Source organism: Psammomys obesus, unplaced genomic scaffold, assembly GCF_907164565.1.
Source record: "Psammomys obesus unplaced genomic scaffold, mPsaObe1.curated_primary_1811, whole genome shotgun sequence".
Taxonomy (NCBI): domain Eukaryota; kingdom Metazoa; phylum Chordata; class Mammalia; order Rodentia; family Muridae; genus Psammomys; species Psammomys obesus.
In genome coordinates this window covers 11,355,362-11,375,827 of record NW_026590062.1, presented here as the reverse complement: position 1 = coordinate 11,375,827, position 20,466 = coordinate 11,355,362, and the positions used below count along the sequence as shown (strand labels likewise).

Here is a 20,466-nt window from a genome sequence, read left to right as displayed (position 1 = left end):
TCCTTCCTTCCTTCCTTCCTTCCTTCCTTCCTTCCTTCCTTCCTTCCTTTATTACTATTGTTTTATCTTTTTGAAACAGAGTCTATATAGTCCTGGAACTCCCTATGTAGATCAGCTTGGCCTTGAACTCATGGAGATCCCCCCCGTTTCTGCCTCCCAAGGGCAGGGGTTAAAGGTGTATGTGCCAACATGCCTGACCCACCTTCCTTTATTTTTTATTTCATGTGTGTGGGTGTTTTACCTGAATGTGTGTTTACCACATTCATGCACTGCCTGGGAAGGCCAGAAGAGGGTGTCAGATCCCCTGGCACTGGAGCTCCAGAGGGTCGGGACACATCATGTGGGTGCTGGGAATCGAACCTAGGTCCTCTCAAGAGCAGCTGGTGCTCTTAACTGTTGAGCCATCTCTCCCCATCCCCCTTCTTTTACTTTTATACCATGCTAGCACCTCCCACATGCCAGGAGAGCACTCTACCCTTCTAGCTGCCTGCTCCCTTGTTGGTGTCAGACTGTCATGAACCTAACATGAACCGATTCTCTTTGACTTTTATATCTTTTTGCATTAGCATGTGTCCGTACGCATACGCCGTGTGGGGCTCACGGAACATGCTGCTGCCCTCTTGAAATCATAGCAGCTGCGCTTGCCTCTGCACCAAACCCATCACAGGGGCGAGGCTATTGTCAGTTCTTCGGGGAGCGAGTAGAGAGAGACTCATTAGACCTTGGCCTGAGATTACCCTTTTCGGTGGCAACCTCCAACAGCAAGCCCATGGCCCTGGGGGATGCTAGACTATACAGGAGGGGAAGGTCAAGGAAGGAGGCGCTCCACCTAGGCAGCATTTGGCAGGTCAGCACCCATGCTGGAGGTGAGTGAGTCCAATGAGCTCACTGGTTCACCAGGCTGGGCTTGGACGGAATCGCGCTCTGACGTCTTGTTGGCGCCCTATTTTGGGTGGATAGACCTTTGTTCACGTCTCCCCGGGAAGTCGCCCAAGAGTGGGGCTTGAAAATACACACACGCTGCGCGTGATGCTGTGTTCTGCAGCTTGCTCTCTTACTCTACGTGTGTTTGTGCTCTTTTCCTGCGGGTACAAATAAATCTAACACGGTCCTTTTCACTATTGTGTAGTATTCCACCACTTCTTGCTCAGTTTGCTATTACCAACAACTGAATGCAAGCGCGTTGAGCGGTCCGCAGGCGTGGCTATCCAAGCAGAGTGCTCACTGAGTTTACTTGTCCGGTCCTTGAATTTGTGAGTGCTGAGTAGCCTAGGAACATGGGGATAATTGGCTAAAAAGGGCTGGAAATCGACCTAGCTTTGTGGAAAGCTCACAAAGAGCTTTGAATCTTTGGTGAACTTGAAGTATCGGTTCTGATTCCCCTTTGGCTGCCGGTAGGGACGGGTTGACAGCCACTGGTGAACATCCAAGTTTGAGTTCCCCGACCCCCCCACCTCCAAGGTCACCGGGTCAGCGAGACCTTGAAATAAATGCCTTTTTCCTCCTCCGTCGTTACCCAACGTGTAGCCTAAAGGACCTCTAAAGCTCCAGCAAAGTAAAACGTCAAAATGGGGAAGGGTGTCGGCCGGCCTTGTGGGAGACCTAGAACTTCACTGGGCCGTTCAGAGTAGTGCGTTTTAGGGCGAGCCCGCAGCAGTGGTCAGCGGGGAGGCGGCTGCGGAAAGGGCTTCACCAGAATGGGCGTCGCCCCGAAATGCAAGGAGGGAACAGCCAGACCGGCTCCTGGGTTTCCCCGCCGCCGTTGGGCGAACTTCCCCACGCTCACAAACAAAGCAGCGTGGAGCAGCTGGCGGGACCCGAGGCCCACTCCCAAACTTGCGGCCTGCGCGTCCCCGGCGGGCGCGGCCTCGCTTCCTGCCGCCGGCCGCATCCCCTCGCGCCCTCCCCCGCCCCTCCGGCGCGCCTCCGCCCCGCCGCTGCCTAGGTCTCCGCGGGACCCGGCGCGCGTCCGCGTCCGCGGCGGGCACGCGCGCCCCACGCCGCGTCCTTGGCCAATCAGCGCGCGGAGCCCGAGGCGCCGCCGCGCGCGAGGCGAAGCCCGGGCGGCTCCTCCCGCGAAGAGCCGAACCGGACCGAGCCGAGCCGAGCCGAGCCGGGGGCGCAGAGCGCGGGAGGCGGCGGCGCGGAGCCCAGGTGAGCTTGGCCCCGGGCGGACCGGGCTGAGGGAGGGACGCCACCCGCCCTGTGGGTCTCCGGGGCCGGGACGCGCGCGGGGCCGGCGGACACAGCCCAGGGGCGGGCCCCGAGGGGACCCCACGTGCGCCGCCCGGCGCCCCGCCACGTGGAGGGCTGCGCCCCCCGCCCCCGGGGCCTCTGGAGCGGGGAGGTGCTGGAGCCCGGGCGGCGGGGGCCATCCCGGAGTTCCGCACCCAGGTCGGCAGGGCCGGGGCGGTCCCGGGTCCCGGCGACGGCCTAGGCCACCCCTGGCGCTTGACAGGTGCGGAACCCGAGAGCGCGGGAGCGTCCCACCCACGCAGGCTGCGGGGCGCGGGGCGACCCTTGCCCTAGGGGCTGGTCCCCGAGTCTGCTCTCTGACCACCCGGACCCTACAGGCCGACTTGATCCTTTTGACCTAAATTTACCTCACGGCTGCAGCGCGGTTCGTGGAGAGGAGTGCAGGTCCCGGTCCCTCTGGCTCAGCCCTGGGGCTGGTGCTCCGGCATCACCCGGGCTTTGCTAGGATTCTCTCCACCCCTTGGCTGCCCAGTTTGGGAAACAGGGTGTTTTCACAGCTCTGCCAGCCTCCTCCAGGGCTGCTCTCACTTGGAGATGAAGAGGTGGCACTTTGCTGAGGGATAGAGCTGGGGGTGGAGGACATCTCAGGTGCCACGGGCAGGGAAGCAGCCTCCTGACCTGGGGGTGGGTCGTGCCGCGCCTTCATTAACCTGGATGCAACTTTTACCTTCCCCTCTGATTTCCCGAAACTTAAGGTGCCCTGGGGGCATTAACGGTTTTACTCCTCCTCCCAACTCTGCCCCCACTGGACTGAGAGGAGGATTGCTCGCGTCCCCGCAGCTCCTTTGTTCTTTGGAAGTGGCAGGGGCTGCCACTGTTCCCAAGCCGCCCCGCAGAACCGGTGCGCGGTTGTCAGAATCGATTGTGCATCGGGTGTTCAAAAGCAGCTTCAGTTTGCCGGATCCTCCTTCTGTATACTGGAGCACGCTAAGAGCATCATCCACCACTCAACCACACTCTCACCCCCTCGTTAACATTTAGTGAGTTCTTGCTATGTGGTAGATACTGTTACGTTGCCTGCTGCCTGCATTACCTCATTTAATCCTCACCCAAACCCTGTGTGGTGGGGAGTTCCTGGTCACTATGGTTGAGAATAGGAGGTTGAGGGTTCCTAACACTTTATCAGTATTGAAAGGCGCAAGGAGCTTAGTTAACTTAGCCAGGATCACACAAGGCAAGGCTTCCCCTCATCTTCTTGGGGGAGGGGGGAGCTGGGGCCTGTTTACTAGGCAGTGTATGAGGACACAGAGGTCCTCTCCTGTCAGGAGTCAGTCTTGTCTTTCCCTTCAGTTGTTGGTGGGCTAATAACTATGTAGTCCTTGTCACAGGGCAGTCCCACCCTCCTGGTGACAGTGAATTTTGGTCTGTCAAAATGAGACTGAGCACTCTTGGTGTTTAGTGGGCAGGAGCTAGGGAATGCCAAATGTCCTGTAAGAATGTTCCTAAATGCCAGTAGCGAGACATTGAGAAATGCCAAAAGCCTCAAGTGCTGAGGAAATAGAGAAATGCCCACAGGATGCTGTTTTGGAGGAACCTGTTCTGATGGGCGTGAACCCCAGAGGCTTCCTGCCAACCCTCCGAAGATGGGCTGAAAAGTGGAGGAAGCAGGTAGAGGGCATAGGACAGAACCAGCCCCACTAGGGACTTTGCAGATTGATGTAGACAGGGGCTAGGGCTGCTCTCTCTGGGTGGGGTGGGCCAAATTTATGTCCAAGGTGTTCCTGCCCGGACTTTAACATGGGCCACCAGTCACCCTGGCCTCACCAGGAACCCCTCCCATGGAGGGCTCAGATTGGCAGCTGCTCCAAGATCACCCAAGACTTGTTTTCCTTGACATGCCTCCTTGTGGTGGCTCTAGGGCCCTGTACGTCTCACTTCTTCCCGCCGTCCTGGGGATTTGGACATAGGAGCTATGCCTCCTTTGAGTGAAGAGTCCTTGGACTAGGCCTGCAGAGTCCTAGGGCGGCTGCATGCAGGCGGCGCTCAGGCTGCAGTACAGGCTGCAGTCTCGCCCGCGCTTCCTCCTCGAAGTTGAGGGACATAGAGGTCTCTCCTTTAAAACTGGCTTCTCTAAAATTGGCTGTCGGTAGCGTGCTTGCCTGGTATACCTAGCAAGCCCCCTGCCATCAAAACCCATCCCCCAACCCTTAAAAAAAATGTTGTGTATCTTCTCCCTCTCTCTAGCTTCCGGGCATTTTCATCACCTCAAAAGGAAATCGTGTACCTAATAAACAGTCACTCCGGGTTCCCAGTATCCCTCCCTCCAGCCTCAGGCGCCCACACCTTTGCGTTCTCTAGGATTAGCGCGCTGTTTCGCACAGGATGTCTCCTGTGAGTTGCACCATGTGTAATAGATGGTCTTTTGTGTTTGGCGTCGTAGCTTCTGTGCTTCATCCCTTTTTATGGCTGAATGATATTCCATGGCCTGAGCGGACCATCTAGTGATGGACATTTGTGTTGTTTCTGGTGTAAGGGCTTCTCTTTCTTCCTGTTTTCTGGGAGACAGGGTTTCATTATGTAGCCCAGTCTGGCCTTGATCTCTTGATCTTCGTGTCTCTGCCTTCTGCACGTGGACATCACCATGCCTAGCTGATTTTCTTATTTTCAATTATCAAACATCTTAAGTGCAGAGAAACGCCAAAGTTTGGTTTGGTTTTGTTTGTTTGGACTAGCTTGTATTTCAGAAGGCAGGAAGGAGTCCCTGGGTGTGACAGGAACAGGACAGGGTGCCTGGCCCCTTGTTTGGGGGTCTGGGAACAGAAGCTGTACTCTGGGGAGCCCAGGGTTGCTGGGACCTGCCCCCTGTGGGAGGGAGTCTCTGAGCTGCTGGGGAGGCCTGTAGATGAACTATATTCTAGCATACATCTCCCTTTTGGAAAGGGAGCAAAAGAAAATTAGAAGATTCTGCCGTGCCCCCACACCCACCCCATCCTGAAAGCTGCAGAGGGACTATTTTTATGTTGCCTCTTTTTATCCTGGTGGCTGTAAATAGTTGAGAGATGGCAGTTACTGAGATAAAAATGCTAATTCCAACCTGGAAAGGAGAGATGGATGATCCCACAGGAAGTGAGGGTGAGGAGAGGAGTCTAGGATCTCACTCACCCTCTGCCCTGAGAGGTTGTGCAGAGCTGTGGGAGGCAGAGCTGTGGGAAGGCCAAGGTGGGAGTTGCCCAAGTGCTTCTGTTAGGGAGCCCTTTAAAGAGGAGCCAGTGGTTAGCTAAGAGGGCAGGGTGAGGAGCATGGTCCCTGTTTCAATTTGTTTGAGGCAGGATCTCGATTTCTAGCCCAGACTGGTCTCGAACTTTTAAACATTGGGCACATTGCCTTCAAAGCCTCTGGCAGAGTTTGCTTTGAGGTTTATCTCAGACCATATGGGGGAACAGGTAGCCCTGTAGACCTGGTTTCCTGGATTGTCCCTGCTGAGCGGACTATATGCTTGAGGCTGGAGAGAGAAGGAGGTGGATTACACTCTATAGACAAGCAGGAATGAGGGAGGGAAGAGGTGGGCAAGTCAGGGATGCTGTGGGCGCCAAGCTGGCCTTCACGGCTCTGATTGGACAGGCTGTGCATTACTGAAGTGGATCTCTCTCCCCACAATGGGTTAAAATTCTGTTTGTTTCTCTGCCTCTTCCGTTGGTTCCTTGGAAGGCTGGGAGGGAGTCAGTGGGAGCAGTACAGGAAGGAATAAGGCTACTTCTCACCTCAAGTTCCTACTCATTCGCAGCTTCCTCCTTTCTGTATCTTCAAGGCCTTCAAAGCATGACTGCAGACAGGGTTGTCTGGATATGTCAATGATATGTGACCCTTCAGATCCCTGAAAGTGGCTGCAGTGACTCAGAAACTCCTTGGTCATTCAGGGTCTCTGGCCCTAGGCTGCAGGAGCCTGAGCCTCTGGCTCTAGTCCCTGCCCAGCCTCAAGCCTGCTGGTCTGCCATGCCTCACCCTGGTGTTTAGCATCTTCACCGGCAGGCCCCGCCCCCTACATTGATAGCTGAAGCATTGGGCAGTGAAAAGCTTTTATGACATGTCAGTTTGGATGTGAAATTATATGCACCTTCTTTTTTCCTTTTAATTTAGTAACAAATGATGCATTCCATTACAGCTAGCAGGCAAGATGGAAAGAGTTTAGTTAGCATGGTGAGATTAGAAATTCATATTTGTCAGGCCAGGCAGGGCTACACAGAGAAACCCTGTTTCAAAAAACAAACATTTCAAATTTGAGATCAATCATGGTGTAGCACATCTTTAATCCCAGCACTCAGGAGTCAGAGGCAGGCGGATCTCTGAGTTCGAGGCCAGCCTGGTCCACAGAGTGAGTTCTAGGACAGCCAGGGATACGCAGAGGAACCAATGTTTTTAGTATAAGTTAAAGCCAGTCAATGACTTTTTATTTTCTTAATTTATGTGTATGTTTGTGTGAGTATACACCATCTGTATGCCAGTGCCCACAGAGGCCAGAAAGAATGTCAGATGCTCAGGAGCTGGACTTATGGGCAGTTGTAAGTGGTCATGTGGGTGCTGGGATCTGAACCCAGGTCCTCTGCAAGAGCAGCCAGTGCTCTTGACTGCTGAGCCATCTGTCTTTCCAGCCCACAGTCAGGGAGTTTGGCCTCATACCTGTGTAAGCTTTTTCTTGGCTTGTACTTACTGTGCCTTCACACCTGTGACCTTCCCAAAGTCCCTTGGCTGTGGGATCGTGGGCAACTCACTCAGACTCTCTGTGCCTCAGCCTCCTCACTGGGGAAGTAGAGAATAGTAAGGTTACCGTGACAGCTAGTAAGTTGATGCAGGCTTAGTATGATGCCAAGCAGCGAAGACAGCAAGTCTCAACTGTTGCCACAGCTGCGGCTCTTACAGCTGTTGCCACAGGGATGAGAGTCCTGAGCAGGCGGTGATTCTTCTAGTTAGCCAGCTCATCAAGTCTTCTGCATCACTGGTTCATTCTCTTTAAAATAAACAAACAAAACATTGACTTTGTAGGCGTTGCTTTCTGCCTAGCCATCAAAGGCTGTTAGGCCGGCAGCTGCCTAGCCGTTTGGCCTGCGTGAGAGCCAATGCCAGGAAAAAAACAGAGAAGCTTTTTTGTCTTTCAGTTCTCTGTCACTTGTAGGCTCTGTTGGCTCAGGTATTGAAAACACTGGGGTATGTAGGCTTCAGGCATGGATGGATCAGGGTGCCAAATCAGTTTTCTATCCATTGTCTTCCTTCTCTTCGACTGACTTCATTCTAATGCAGGGTTCTCACAGCACTAACTTCAACAGAAAAAAAAAAAAAAAACCCTTTTAACACTTAAAAAATCACAGAGTAAGACCCATTAGACCGAGTTGGGTCACATGTGTTCTCTGATGGCCACTTGGGCAGTTTTGAGCCATGGACGAGGGACTGAAACCGGGGTGGGCTCCATGGGGCAGCCTCACATAGAAGGATGTGTTCCCAGACATAAACCACGCTGCCGTTCTCAGATTAAAGGAATGCGGACTCCAGGCCAGCTAAAGACAGCTTCTGACCTTCCGACCGGCCTTGGGGTGTTTGAAATGTACAACCTCCAGCTTATATTTATTGAATGCCAGCTGTTTAGTAGGAAGTTCTAGGCCTGGGACTTCAGTGGTGAACTCCCTCCAGTTAAGCTAGTCAAGCCATGTCGCTGTGCCGAGTTTGGGCATTTGTTGGTGGTGCAGTTGGAGGCTGCTGCCTTTAATCTTGCCTCATATAGATTGCGTTCCCTGGAAGGCAGCCACGTGGCCCATGGGAGCCTCTTTGTTAAGATTTTGACCCAGCTTGTACTTTATTTGGGACACAGTTTGTGACCTTTGTGAGGCTGTGTCCGTAACTTTTTTTCCCCCTTGGAGAATGCAGACCAGGACTGTTGGCACCTTAGTCAAGTACTTGCTCTGTGTGGACAGAAGCCCTGAGTTTCACTTCAAGTGCCTGGGGGAAACAAAACAAAAAAACCAAAGCTCTGACCTATTGCAGCGCTACATGAAACTACTGTGTGACTCTAGGTAAATCAGTAACCTTTAAAATTTTTTTCTTATTTATTTGAGGCAGGGAAATTTTCTTATTTACTTGTTTATTTATTTGAGGCAAGGTTTCTCAGTGTGCCCATGGCTGGCCTGGAACTCACATAGATCTGCCTGCCTCTGCTTCCCTAGTACAGGGATTAAAAGCATGCACCGCCATCATCACCACCACCACCACCACCACCGCTAGCTCAGATGTCTTTCTTGATTGCTCCTTACCTTGATTGTTTGAGACAAGGCCTCTCACTGAAGCCAGCACTCACCAGTTGGCAGTCACAGTGCCTTTTTTTTTTTTAGACCAAGTCTTGACTTTTATTACTTAAAAAAGCTGCACATTTATTTTGCTTTTTAACTGTGTGCTTGTGCCTTCAACACTTTCAACAATGATTTTCTGCTCCTCAATAAGGAAAGCCCGCTTGATCCTGCCACACACACACACACACACTCACACGGAACCACCTACATAGGCCCTGCTCATGTCTTAGACAATCTCATAAGGACTTTAGGCCTCACAACACGAACCCTTGAAGTCTACCTGGGTACACATCGCATGCAGATTTAGGTGCTTTTCCAGCCTTCTTGGTGTACAGGTGAACAATCCTGTTGCCTGGGGTTCGAGACAGCCTAGTTTCGTTAGAGGCTGTATTGTAGAAGGGCCTACGACGCTATGTCAAACGCTGGACCATCCCCGGAAGAGGGCCGCAGCCGGCTTTTTATGCAGGTGCGGTGGAGCTGGGCTCAAGGCCTGCATGCTGGCACATTCGTTGTAGGCATTGTACTGAGGGAGCCATCTCCATGGTCCCCTTTCTGTTTTTGGTTGGTTGGTTAGTTGGTTGGCTAGCTGTGGTGGTACAAACCTATAATCCAAACAGTCAGGAGGCTGAAGCGAGAGGATTGCAAAGCTATCCTGTGCCACATAGTGAGGGTCTGTCTCAATTTTTTTTTTTTTAATTTTTAGTTAAAAAAGAAAAGGAAAATATTTCCCAAGGCAGATTTCCTTGACAAACCCCACACCCCAGCTTCCTTCTTTGTTGTCTCTCTTCTGTTCCCTTGTGTACTAGTCTGGCTGTCTCCCCTGTTCATGTTATGGCACTGGAATCTTTTTTAATGTTTCATGAGGTTGGTGGCCCCTTGCTACACAAACCACACAGTGGCTCCTCCATAATCACTTGGAGTTTTGCTTTGACATTTGGTTCTATATTTTTCTTTTAAGACATGCTCTCACTGTGTAGCCCTGGCTGGCCTCAGATTTGTTGTAGCTGAAGATGAGCCTTGAGACCTTGAACTTCTGTGCGTCTACCTCCACAGTATTACAGATGTGTGCTACCATGTGTGATTTATGCAGTGCTGGGCTTTGAACCCAGGGCCCCTTGCATGCTTGGTAATCACTCTACCAACTGAGCTTCATTCCTAATTGCTTGTTAAAAGAACAAATGAATGAATGAATTTCCTCTAGGGACTTGGGCTTCAGTTTCCCCAGGTGAGAGAGGATGTGGCTGTTTCAGTCCTTTCCTGACTCTGGCATGTTACCATTCCTGGTTTTGGCAAGATTCATGGGGCTGATTTGGGCTTTTGTTTGTTTGTTTGTTTTTGTTTTGTTTTATTTTGTTTTTGTCCTGAAGTGCTAAGGAAGAGGGCTTCTGAGGACCCTGAGGGACACCTGAGGAAGGTGTGTCTCTGATTTTGAGGCCCACCCACTGAGATGTCATAACACGGCCCGGGTGGTAGCTCAGCTCAGCATTTGGCAGGTGGCAGTTGCTAGTTGGAAATGACCCCCCAGGAAATGGAAATGGCCAGACATTTCCTGGAGGCCTGTGCCACTTGGCTTCCTGGCAGAGGAAGGAACATTCCTCTCATCCTGGCCAAGGACTATCTCCATCTGCTCCAGGAAGAGCCTGGTGGCTCCATTGGGTGCCCTGGAGTGAGGGGGCCTCCGGGCGGGGCAGACCTTGTGACTCCTGGGGAGGAGCCAGGCTAGGCCAGGACTGTTGGCATTTTGTCAAACACAAGCAGCTTTGTAGGAAGGTCCTCTTCAATCCTGTGTTCCGATCCCCGCCCCTCCTTGCAGAGGCCTCGTCCTGGGGGAATTACACAACCGAGCAGAGTTACTTGGTGCCTGGTGCCTGCTGGGTTTAAGGCAATTTCAGTACAGTCTGTTATGCTACACCATTGTCTTTATGTTTAATTTTCTGCTAGAGAAAATGTTGGTAGCTTCATTAGGTTTTTGCAGGGTCTCTGGTCCCCCAATTCAGAATACTGGCTTAGATTTGTAGGGACGGGGCAAGATCCTTCCATATAGCCTTCCTGGCCTTTGTTCACTTCTTCCCTAGACCTGGGTGGGCCTGCCTGCCTGTCCTTCACAGACAGCCCTTGCCCGGGTCTGAGTGCTTCTGTTCTCCTTCCTTCAGTCCTTGAAGGCCAAGCTTGCGTCAGAGGCAGTGGCGAGGGAGGCCCAGGCCAGACACCGGCTGGCCAAGGAGACTTGATTAAAAGCAGCTTTGTTGGGGGTGGATGGCTTGGTGTCCTTGGCCTGGAGTAGAGATCGATAAGCAATTGTTTTTCTGTTGGCAAGAAAAAAAAAATCTCCATTGACTTTCGCAGGCACTGCCAAGTCTGGTTTTCTTTTCAGGAACACTTGTAGCCTTAACAGAAGTGGCTCTGAGACGAAGGACAGGTTGCCTTCCCTGGGGGTGGCTGGGCCAGGGTTGTGGAATATGTGGACCACAAGGACTGTAGTCACTTGGGAACATTCTGGAACACAGTCCCACTGTGAACAGCTTTTTAGCACTTCGGTCATGTATTCGAGTGTATGGCTCATCTCCCCCTGACTGTCCTGAAGGTGTCCATCTTAAAGATGAGGAAACTGAGGCAGAAAAAGCTTAAGGCAAGCTAGACAAAGGATAAGCCCAAGCTGTGGACTCCAGGGTGCTACATACCTCGTATGAAAGATGAGGATCACAAAACGATGTTCTGTAAAGTTGCAGAGAGTGGGCCTTGGATAGAATGACTGACCCATCCACAGGAAGCCAAGGCAGGCGTGCAGCTCGTGACAAATGACATTTTCCCCGTTGTGCTAAGGTGTGGCCTACCTGCTCCCGTCATGGCTGTTTACTTTCTTCTGGAGAGTCATCTTGGGGCCTGGAAAGATGGCTCAGCAGTTAAGTGTTCCTCCCATGTTTGCACAGGACCTGAGTTCAGTTCACAGCTCCCAAGTCTGGGGCTCACAACCACCTGTTTCTCCAGCTACTGGGGATCTCATGTCCTTTTTGCTCTCCATGACGCCTGCACTCTTGTGGCACAGACACAGACACACACACGTAAAGATTATATATATAATAAGCACACAGTGAAAATGAGCCACAGTCGCCATTTTTACATGTACAGTTCAGCGGCATTAAGCATGTCCTCTGTGTTGGGCCCCTCCCTTTACTCAGGACTTCCTCACTCTCCTCTGCCCTTAATCCTTCTCACCAGTACACCACTTTCTTTCCTGCCTACCAATGAGTGCCTACCAATGACAGGAGATACTGGCCAGGTAGGAATTCCGTACTTAGCTTTCTGAGGAAGTATCAGCTGCTCCTTGTTTCAGTGTATGCTTTTTCGTCCTGTAAACCAGGCTGAGCATCTTCACATGGTTGATTTTGTTGTGGTTCTTTTGTGTGTGGTATATGCATGTGTGTGTGTGTGTGTGTGTGTCTGCGTGTCTGCGTGTCTGCATTCAGAGGCCAGAAGAGGACATTGGGTGTCCTGCTCCATCACTCTCCACCTTATTTCCTTGGGACAGGCTCATTCACCAACCCTAGAGCTAGGCTGGCAGCCAGCAAGCCTCAGCAAGCCCCCTGTCTCTGCCTCAGAGTGCTGGGGTCCCAAGTGCCCCTAGGTCACACCCAGCTTTTAATGTGCATGCTGGGGTTTGCACTCAGGCTCTCACACTTGTACAGCCTGCACTCCTACTCAGTGAACTATCTCCCCAGCTCTTTGTTGTTGTTGTTGTTTTTAAAATAAATTTCACACAATCTATTTTCATCACCCAACCAACTTTATGTTCTTTTTCTCCCTCTCAAAACAAATAAAACAAACCAACCACACAAGAAAAACCCACCACTTTTTTTTTTTTTTTTAAATTATGAATGGTGTTCATAATTAAACTGAGAATGCCGGGGCTTTTCTGATTGGAGGATCCCAAGCTTCTTGCTGGCATAGTAGATGTTTTACAAATACTTCTGAAAGGCAACATTTCTGTACTTCGGCTGGGTCCTCCAAGCAGCCCCAACTCGAGCCTCTTCCTCCCAAGGTCCTCTATCGTTGTGGCCCATTTTCTTTCCTCAGCTCTCTGCTAGCCCAGCACCTAAAGAGGCCCTCCCTGATGAACAAACAGCTGCCACCCCTTTGTGGGTACACTTACCTAACTCAGCCACCTGTGACATTTGTGCACCAGAATTTGTCAAACACATGAGCCAAAGGTTAATATTCTGTCCCAGAGATGGTGGGAATTGACAGCCTGAAGGCATGTGTCAGTCTCTCCCCACCTCTCTCTCGAACTGTTATAAAGAGTCACATGTGGCTGGATATGGTGGCACGCCTTTAATCCCAGCGCTTGGGAGGCAGAGGCAGGCAGATCTCTGTGAGTTGGAAGCCAGCCTGGTCTACAGAGTGAGTTCCAGGACAGCCAGAGCTACACAGAGAAAACCTGTCTCAAAGAACAAAAAGTTCACATGGCATAAAATTAATTTTTTTTGTGGGGGGGGGAGGGGTGGGGACGCAGTGCTGGAGTAGAACCAAATGCTTCTCAAATCCTAGTTAGGAGCTTTGTTGCAAGCAGCAAGCTGCGCCCCTTATCCCTCTAATTAACCTTTTTTTTTTTTTTTTTTTTTTTTTTGGCTTTTAAATCTGAGACAGGGTCTCACTATGTAACTCTGGCTTGGCTGGTGTTTATTATGTAGACGAGGATGACCTGAAACTCACAAGTCCTCCTGCCTCTATCCCTGGAGTGCTGGAAATAAAGGTGTGTGCTACCACACCTGGCAGATTAACAGTTTTAAGATTATTGCATTTAGTACAAACACGGGACTGTGAAATCACCACTTCTCTGGTTCCACGACATTTTCACCAAGAGGAAACCCTGCACCCATTAAGCAGTCACTGCATTGCCCTCAGAGCAATCTGTAGTCCTAGGTAACCGCTAATCTTTCTGTCTCTGTGGATTTGCCTAGTATGGAAATTCCATTTCCATGGAATTATGCAATCCAGGGCCTCTTGGGACTGGCCGTGCACTTGGCAGAATGCTTTCACCTGAGTCGTAGCCATTGTCAATGCTTCTGGCCTTTTGGTGCTTATCTATTCATCTGCTGACTCCACTCCTCTCAGCTACAATGACAAGAGCTGTATGGGAAGTCTCTAACTTTTTGAGGAACCAGCCACAGGCAGCCATCTTGGTTTCTTAGGTAAGTGCTGGGCTTTTGAAGTCGAGTTCTCCTACTTTTAGGGCGGTCACTCTTGCCACTGTTTTGAGACAAGGTCTCAATCTGTAGCCTGGGCCAGCCTGCAGCCCCACCTGCTTACCCCGCACGTCCTTCGTGCTGCTTATGTCATCTTACTAGTCCATGGGAGAAGTCTGTCTCTGTCTTTACAGACACAGACTAAATCTAAAAAAAGTGTATGTGTGTGTGTGTGTGTGTGTGTGTGTGTGTGTGTGTGTATGAGAGAGAGAGTCATGTGCCTCTCTGAGTCCTCTGCAAGAGCAGTAGATGTTCTTTCTTTCTTTCAAAATGTCTTTCGTTTTTAAAAATGTATTTATTTTTATTTTATATGAATTGGGGTTCTCCATGTGTATGTGTGAGGATGTCACATCCCCTCGAACTGCCATCTGGTGCTGGGGAGATGGCTGAGCAATGAAAAATACTCGCTTTTCTTCCAAAAGACCCAGGTTCAGTTCCCAGCACCCAGATAATTTTACTAATAAGAAAAAGCTAAGAGGGCAATTTAGCGACACCACGGACAGCAAGCCAAGTTTGAGCCCCAGCACCCGTGTGGCAGCACATACTCATGAGCTCCGAGCTGGAAACATGGTTTGCTCAACAGCCAGCCTGCCTAATTGGAGACCCCACCCCAACCCCAACCGCCGGAGCCAGGTTCTAGTGAGAAACCAAAAGCAAGGTTGAGGGCTGGAGAGGTGGCTCATTGGTTAAGAGGACCTGTGTTCAGTTCCCTGTACTTGCCTGGCACCTCACAACCACCCATAATTCCAGCTCCTATGATCCAGGCCTTCTTCTGGTCTCTGTGGGCACCTATCAGGCATGTGGTGCACATACATGCATATACACAGCGAAACACCCACACACAGAACAAATAATTTTAAAAATTAAAAAACCAGCCGGGCGGTGGTGGCACACGCCTTTAATCCCAGAATCTATGAAGCAGAGACTGGCAGATCTCTGTGATTTCGAGGCCAACCTGGTCTAGAGAGTATGTTCCAGGACAGCCAGGGCTACACAGAGAAACCCTGTCTCAGAAACCAAAAATTAATAAATTAATTAAAAAAAAAAAAAAACAAAAAACCCCCCACCACTACCACCAAAAACCAAAGTGGGAAAGTTCCTGATCAATGACAACTGAGGTTGACTTCTGACACACATGTGAATCCATACACATGTCAAACATACAAAATCAAGAGACCTCACTTAATAGTCGCTTTCTCTGTGTGTCTCTCCCTCTTTCTGTGAGGGCCTGGCTGTTCTGGAACTTGCTATGCAGACCAAGCTGGCTTCAGACTCAGAGATCTGTCTGCCTCTGTCTCTGGGATTAAAGGCGTGTGGCACTATGCCTGGCTCACTTTTTTTTTTTTCTTGAAGACAGTGACTCTTTTATTCCAAGCTGACCTCCAACTCCATTATGTAGCTAAGTAAATGACCTTGAATTTCTGATCCTCTGCCTCTCCCTCTTCTGAAAGGACTGTAGGCTGCACCACCATGCCAGGGATTGAACCCAGGACTTTTTGTTTGGTTTGGTTGGGTTGGGTTTTTTTTGAGACAGGGTTTCTCTGTGTAGCCCTGGCTGTTCTGGTACTTGATCTGTAGACCCAGCTGTCCACGAACTCACAGAGATTCACTTGTCTCTGCCCCCTGGGATTAAAGGATTGTGCCACCATTGCCTGGCTTGCTTTTTTTTTTTTTTTTTTAAACTTAAAAAAGAGTTATTTTATGTGAATATTTTTGCTTATGTATGTGTCTGTGCACCACCTGTATGTGCCTGATGTCCTTGGAAGTCAGAAGAGGCATGAGTTCCCCTTGGAATTGGAGATACTGATGGTGTTACCCACTGTGTGGGTGCAGTATTGGGAGTCAAACCCAGGTCCTTCTAAAGACTAGCATGTTCCTTAACCACTTGGCCATCTCTCCAACTTTCAAAGAACATATTTTTGCATAGACTGGGAGTGTGTGTGTGGAAGAGTATTTTCTTTTTTCAAAGATAAGTCTTGTGCAGTCCGGACAGACTTTAACTCCTGTTTCCACCTTCTGAGAGCTGGGATTCTAGACAGGCAGCACCACAGCTGGCTACAAATTTATTTTTTGTTTCTTTTGAGGCAGTCCTGCTCCATAGCTCAGGCTAACCTGGAGTTTACTATGTAGCCCAGGCCAGCTTTAACTCCTAGTTATACTCCTGCCTTACCCAAGTGCTACATCAGCATTCTGGCTGCAAGATGTTTTTGAGGATGTTACATGTATGCACAAATCAGACACTAGCCTGGCTGAGAAGAGTGACTCCTCGCTCTATCCTGCCTGGCTGACCTTCTTTCTCTCTTTCGCAGGCAGCTCTGCTGCCCATGGAAGTGCCCCGGCCTGGCTGATGAAGTCGGTACACACACCATGTCATCATGGGTCTCTAGCCAGCCCACCAGCGACCGGGCGGCCTCCCAGGATGAGTTGGGAAGTGGGCGTGGCAGCCAGGAAGGCCAGAAGCCCTGTGAGGCCCTTCGGGGACTCTCTTCCTTAAGCATCCACTTGGGCATGGAATCCTTCATTGTGGTCACTGAGTGTGAGCCAGGCCCGGACGTGGACCTCAGCCTGGCCCAGGACCAGCCTCTGGAGGCCGATGGCCAGGAACTCCCCCTCCATGCCTCAGAATCTGAGTCACGGCCCCTGCTCTCTGGTCGAAAGATGTCCCTGCAGGAGCGGTCTCAGGGAGGGCCAGCACCCAGCAGCAGCTTGGACATGAATGGACGCTGCATCTGCCCATCCCTGTCCTACTCGCCGTCCAGCTCCCCACAGTCCTCGCCCCGGACGCCCCGGCGCCCCACAGTGGAGTCACACCACGTCTCCATCACAGGTTTGCAGGTTGGTGCCGCATGAGCTGTGATGGGGGTAGGTGGGGACGGGAAGATGGGTTGGCGGACAGTGGAGGCCACAGACTGGAGATGAAGTCTCAAAAGAAACAAAACAAACACCCCTTCACATTTTGACGGCACAAACGTTATTTTTTTCTCTGTGACTACTCCTGGGAAAGCAGCCGTACCCTCAGTCAAGGTAGAGGGCATTTCCTGTGGTCTGGGCAGCCGTCTGTCCGTTGTGCTCCTTCCCCAGTAGCTGCTGAACTAAGTTGGTCTCTGTTCTTTGAGCTAGGATCTCACTAGGTAGCCCAGGCTGGCTTTGAACTTTCCATGACCCTCTTTCCTCAGCTTCTTGAATGCTGCAACTACAGGTGTGTGCTGCCACTCAAGGTATTCTGAACTGCTTTTTGCAGTGTTTTAGATTAGTGTGCAAGTTCTGGGGCTTTATGTAAGCAGGTTCATTGCCCATGCGCTCTTTTTTAGCTCAGTTTCTTCTCCAGCGTAATGGATTTGAGATTTATTCGTGTCGCTGGATAGATACACTCTTGGCCCCGATAGCTACAGATCCGGCCAACCTTGAGAATATTCAGAAGGAAAAAAATTGTAACTGTATGAGGCTGTCCAGGCTATTTTTTCTTGTGATTAAATGATAATTTAAGTAGTTACTGCCTCTAAGCACAGTAAAAGCAGTGAATTGAATGACTTACATAACAGTGACATTGTATTAAATATATAAGGAGCTTGAGAATGATTTAAAGTGTGTGTGTGGAATAGGAGAGTGGCTCAGTGGAAGAGGGATGCTGCTCTTGCAGAGGACCTGAGTTCTATTCCCAGCACTGCCATGGAAGCTTACAGTTACCTTTAACTCCAACTCCAGAGGATCTGATACCATTTTCTGACCTGTGGGGACACCTTCCAAGACACACACAAATACAGAGAAAATAAAATATGTGAGGGAAGAGAGCTGGGAATGCTGGGGGGACATACCTGTAATTCCAGAACTCAGGAGGCAGAGACAAGAGGATCATTACAAGTTCAATTCCAGCTTGGTTTATGTAGTGAGTTCAGGCCAGAAGGGCTGTCTCAACTTCCTAGTGCCAAAATGTTTGTGAGAGAGGCAGTGTGAAAGTTACACTCTGTGCGGAATAGCACCATGCCACTTTCTCTGAGGGACTTGAGCTCATGCATGCTTGCTATCTTGCAGCGTTCTGCAACCAGTCCTTGCAGACACTGAGGGACATGTGGATTAGAAGCTGATTTATTTTACCTATCACTTACTTTTTTTCTGGGGGGGGGGGACAAGATTTCATTGTATCCTGGCTAGCCGCAACCTCACCTGCCTCTCCCTCCTGAGTACTAGGGTTAAAGGCTCGTGTCACTATGCCTTGCTGTTGTTAGTTCCTTTTAATTCTGAATCATCTTCATTTCTCTTGGGTAATCCTAGAAGCAGAATGGAGGGTCCTACGGAACATTCATGTTAAACAACTGGTGGGCTGAGGCTGTGGCTCAGCCGGTAGAATGCTTACTTAGCATGTACAGAGCCCTGAGTTCAACCCCCAGCACCTCATGATGATGGACTTCTGTAATCCCAGGAGATGAGGCAGTTCTCAGCTAAGTGTCAGGCTTTTCTAACAGGGCATCTTTTATTTATTCTTTGACAATCTCATACATGTCAACATTGTATCAATGTTGTATTTTAGTCATATCTCCTCTTCCACTCCTTCCATACACTCTAACACATGCCCTTGTCCCCTTCATGGCCTCCCTCTCTCGGGGTGGGGGACGTGGTGGGTACTCATTAAGTCCATTTAGTGCTACCTTTTGGAATACTGACTGATCTTATTGGTTGATGTTGTATAGGTGACCATCACTGCAGTGAGTTCATGAGCACATGGTCATGTCATATCCTAAAGAGAGCATCCCGCAGTCCTCCTCGCTGTCCTCTGGCTCTTGCGTTGTTTTCTGTCCCCCTGTGAGATATTCTCTGACCCTTGGTGGAGAAGAGTGGTGTACATGCCCCATTCAGGGCTGCTTATACTCAACAGTCACTTACTCTCGGCACTCAGACCAGTTATGAGTCTGTATTCACTGCTGCCGACTGCAGGGAGAAGCTCTCATCTATGGGAATAAGCATAAATATTAGAAGGCAGCTTGACAACATTTAACAAGACAATGGTAGAAGGTTCCTGCGTAGGACCTGTGGCTCCCACAGCTGGGAGCTATCAGCCAGGTTTGCATTGTCAAGCTGCTTGTGGAGCAGGCCTCAAATCTAAGCAGAAAGCATGGGTTTCCTTCACAACGTTTGTGTCACCGTTTTATCAGGGGGCACACCTTGCCTGACAGGTTGGTATAACAGCATGCAGGGCTGCTGGGTGACACCACTGATGACTCTTCTCTTCTGCTGGTCTGCATGGCACTTTCAGGCACTGTGAGGAAGTTACAGCTTGGTTTCTCCGTGTCTTTAACTAAGGTGTGTTGTGTGTTTCAGTAGCAGTTTTACTGTCTACCTATAGTGGGCAACCAAGGGCATGGTAATAGCCTGTACTGTCTTGGGGGCCTGCTGGGGTGTCTCTGACCTGTAGCTTGTAGGGAGGCAGTACTAAGATTTTCGTTCGGTGACCGACAGTTTCTGGGGTATTGTCTACCATGCAAGGCTACTTTCATTCAAACTTCTGTTGTTTTTTGAGACAGGGTTTCTCTGTGTAGCCTCAGCTGTCCTGGAACTCGCTTTGTAGACCAGGCTGACCTTGAACTCACAGAGGTCCGCCCTGCCTCTGCCTCGCAAGTGCTGGGATCACAGGTGTGTGCCGCCACCACCGGGCTGCAAACTACTTCTGAATGCTGTGTCTCTTTCTTTCTGACACAGGACTTGAGCTGTGTAGCCCAGGATGGGCTGAGGAGGTAGCTTAGTGGTAAAGTGTGTAGTGTGCACAAGGCCCTGAGTTTGACCCCTAGTGCCTCCCTTAATAATAAACATATATAATATATATGCCCTTTTATGTTTGTGTGTGTACATGTGTTCATATATGCACTGGTGCACATGTGTGTGAGTGCAGGTAGAAAAGAGATCACCCTGCCGTGAAGGTACAGATGAGAGCCATCTTGTTGTTATAAGAACAGTCTCTCGCTGGGCCCTAGAGTTTGTTGATAGCCTGCCTGTTCAGGGAGCCCCAGGGATCTGCCTGTCTGCCCCTCCCCACAGCTGGGACTACAGGTGTGCACCGCTACACCCGCCTTTCCACGTAGGTCCTCATGCTGTACGGCAGACACTTCCTGAGCCCTCTCCCCATCCTAACGTGTACTCTCTCTTCTTTTGGGGGCAGGGGTTGGGATGTTCCTTGCTTTTGTTGTCGTTACTGTTTTGGTTTCTGAAACAGGGTCCTACATAGCTCAGGTTGCCTTCAAGCTTGCTGAGGAGCCAGTGCTGGCCTTGAAGTCTGGATTCTCCTGCCTCAGCCTCCTGCCTGCTGGAACCGCCTGTGGCCTGGAGTCCTGGTAACGGCGTCTGTCACGCCTCCATTGCTCCTGTGAGAGTCGTCTTACTTGTGCCCTTCCTTGCTTTCCAGGACTGTGTGCAGCTGAATCAGTATACCCTGAAGGATGAAATTGGAAAGGTAAATGTCCCAGGAGCCGGGCCACCTTTGTACCTTGACCAGGGATGTCTGTGACACTCCAGAGGGAACCGTAGAGCTGGAAAGAAAAGAGGGACTCTGGGAGGCAAGGCTGGTGGGGTGAAAGGGTTTTGTTATTAATAGTTGTGTGTAGGCACTCGTGCGTGCTTGCAAGCCCCCGTGGGTGCGTGCCAGTGTGCGTATGCGTGTGTGGGTGTGTGTATGTGCATACAGGAGTGTGTGTGTGCCTATG

At 50.5% G+C, this 20,466-nt stretch overlaps 1 protein-coding gene across 1 annotated transcript in view; it reads left to right on the top strand.

Moving 5' to 3' along the window:
- Positions 1–2,097: 2,097 nt before the first annotated feature.
- Positions 2,098–20,466, top strand: part of Camkk2 (calcium/calmodulin dependent protein kinase kinase 2) — a 45,797-nt gene continuing 27,428 nt past the window's right edge. The window contains exons 1-4 of the mRNA XM_055605996.1: positions 2,098–2,154; positions 13,490–13,720; positions 16,084–16,609; positions 20,169–20,216. Coding sequence (XP_055461971.1) covers positions 16,142–16,609; positions 20,169–20,216 — 516 coding nt within the window. The 5' untranslated portion in view covers positions 2,098–2,154; positions 13,490–13,720; positions 16,084–16,141. The remainder of the gene's footprint in view (positions 2,155–13,489; positions 13,721–16,083; positions 16,610–20,168; positions 20,217–20,466) is intronic.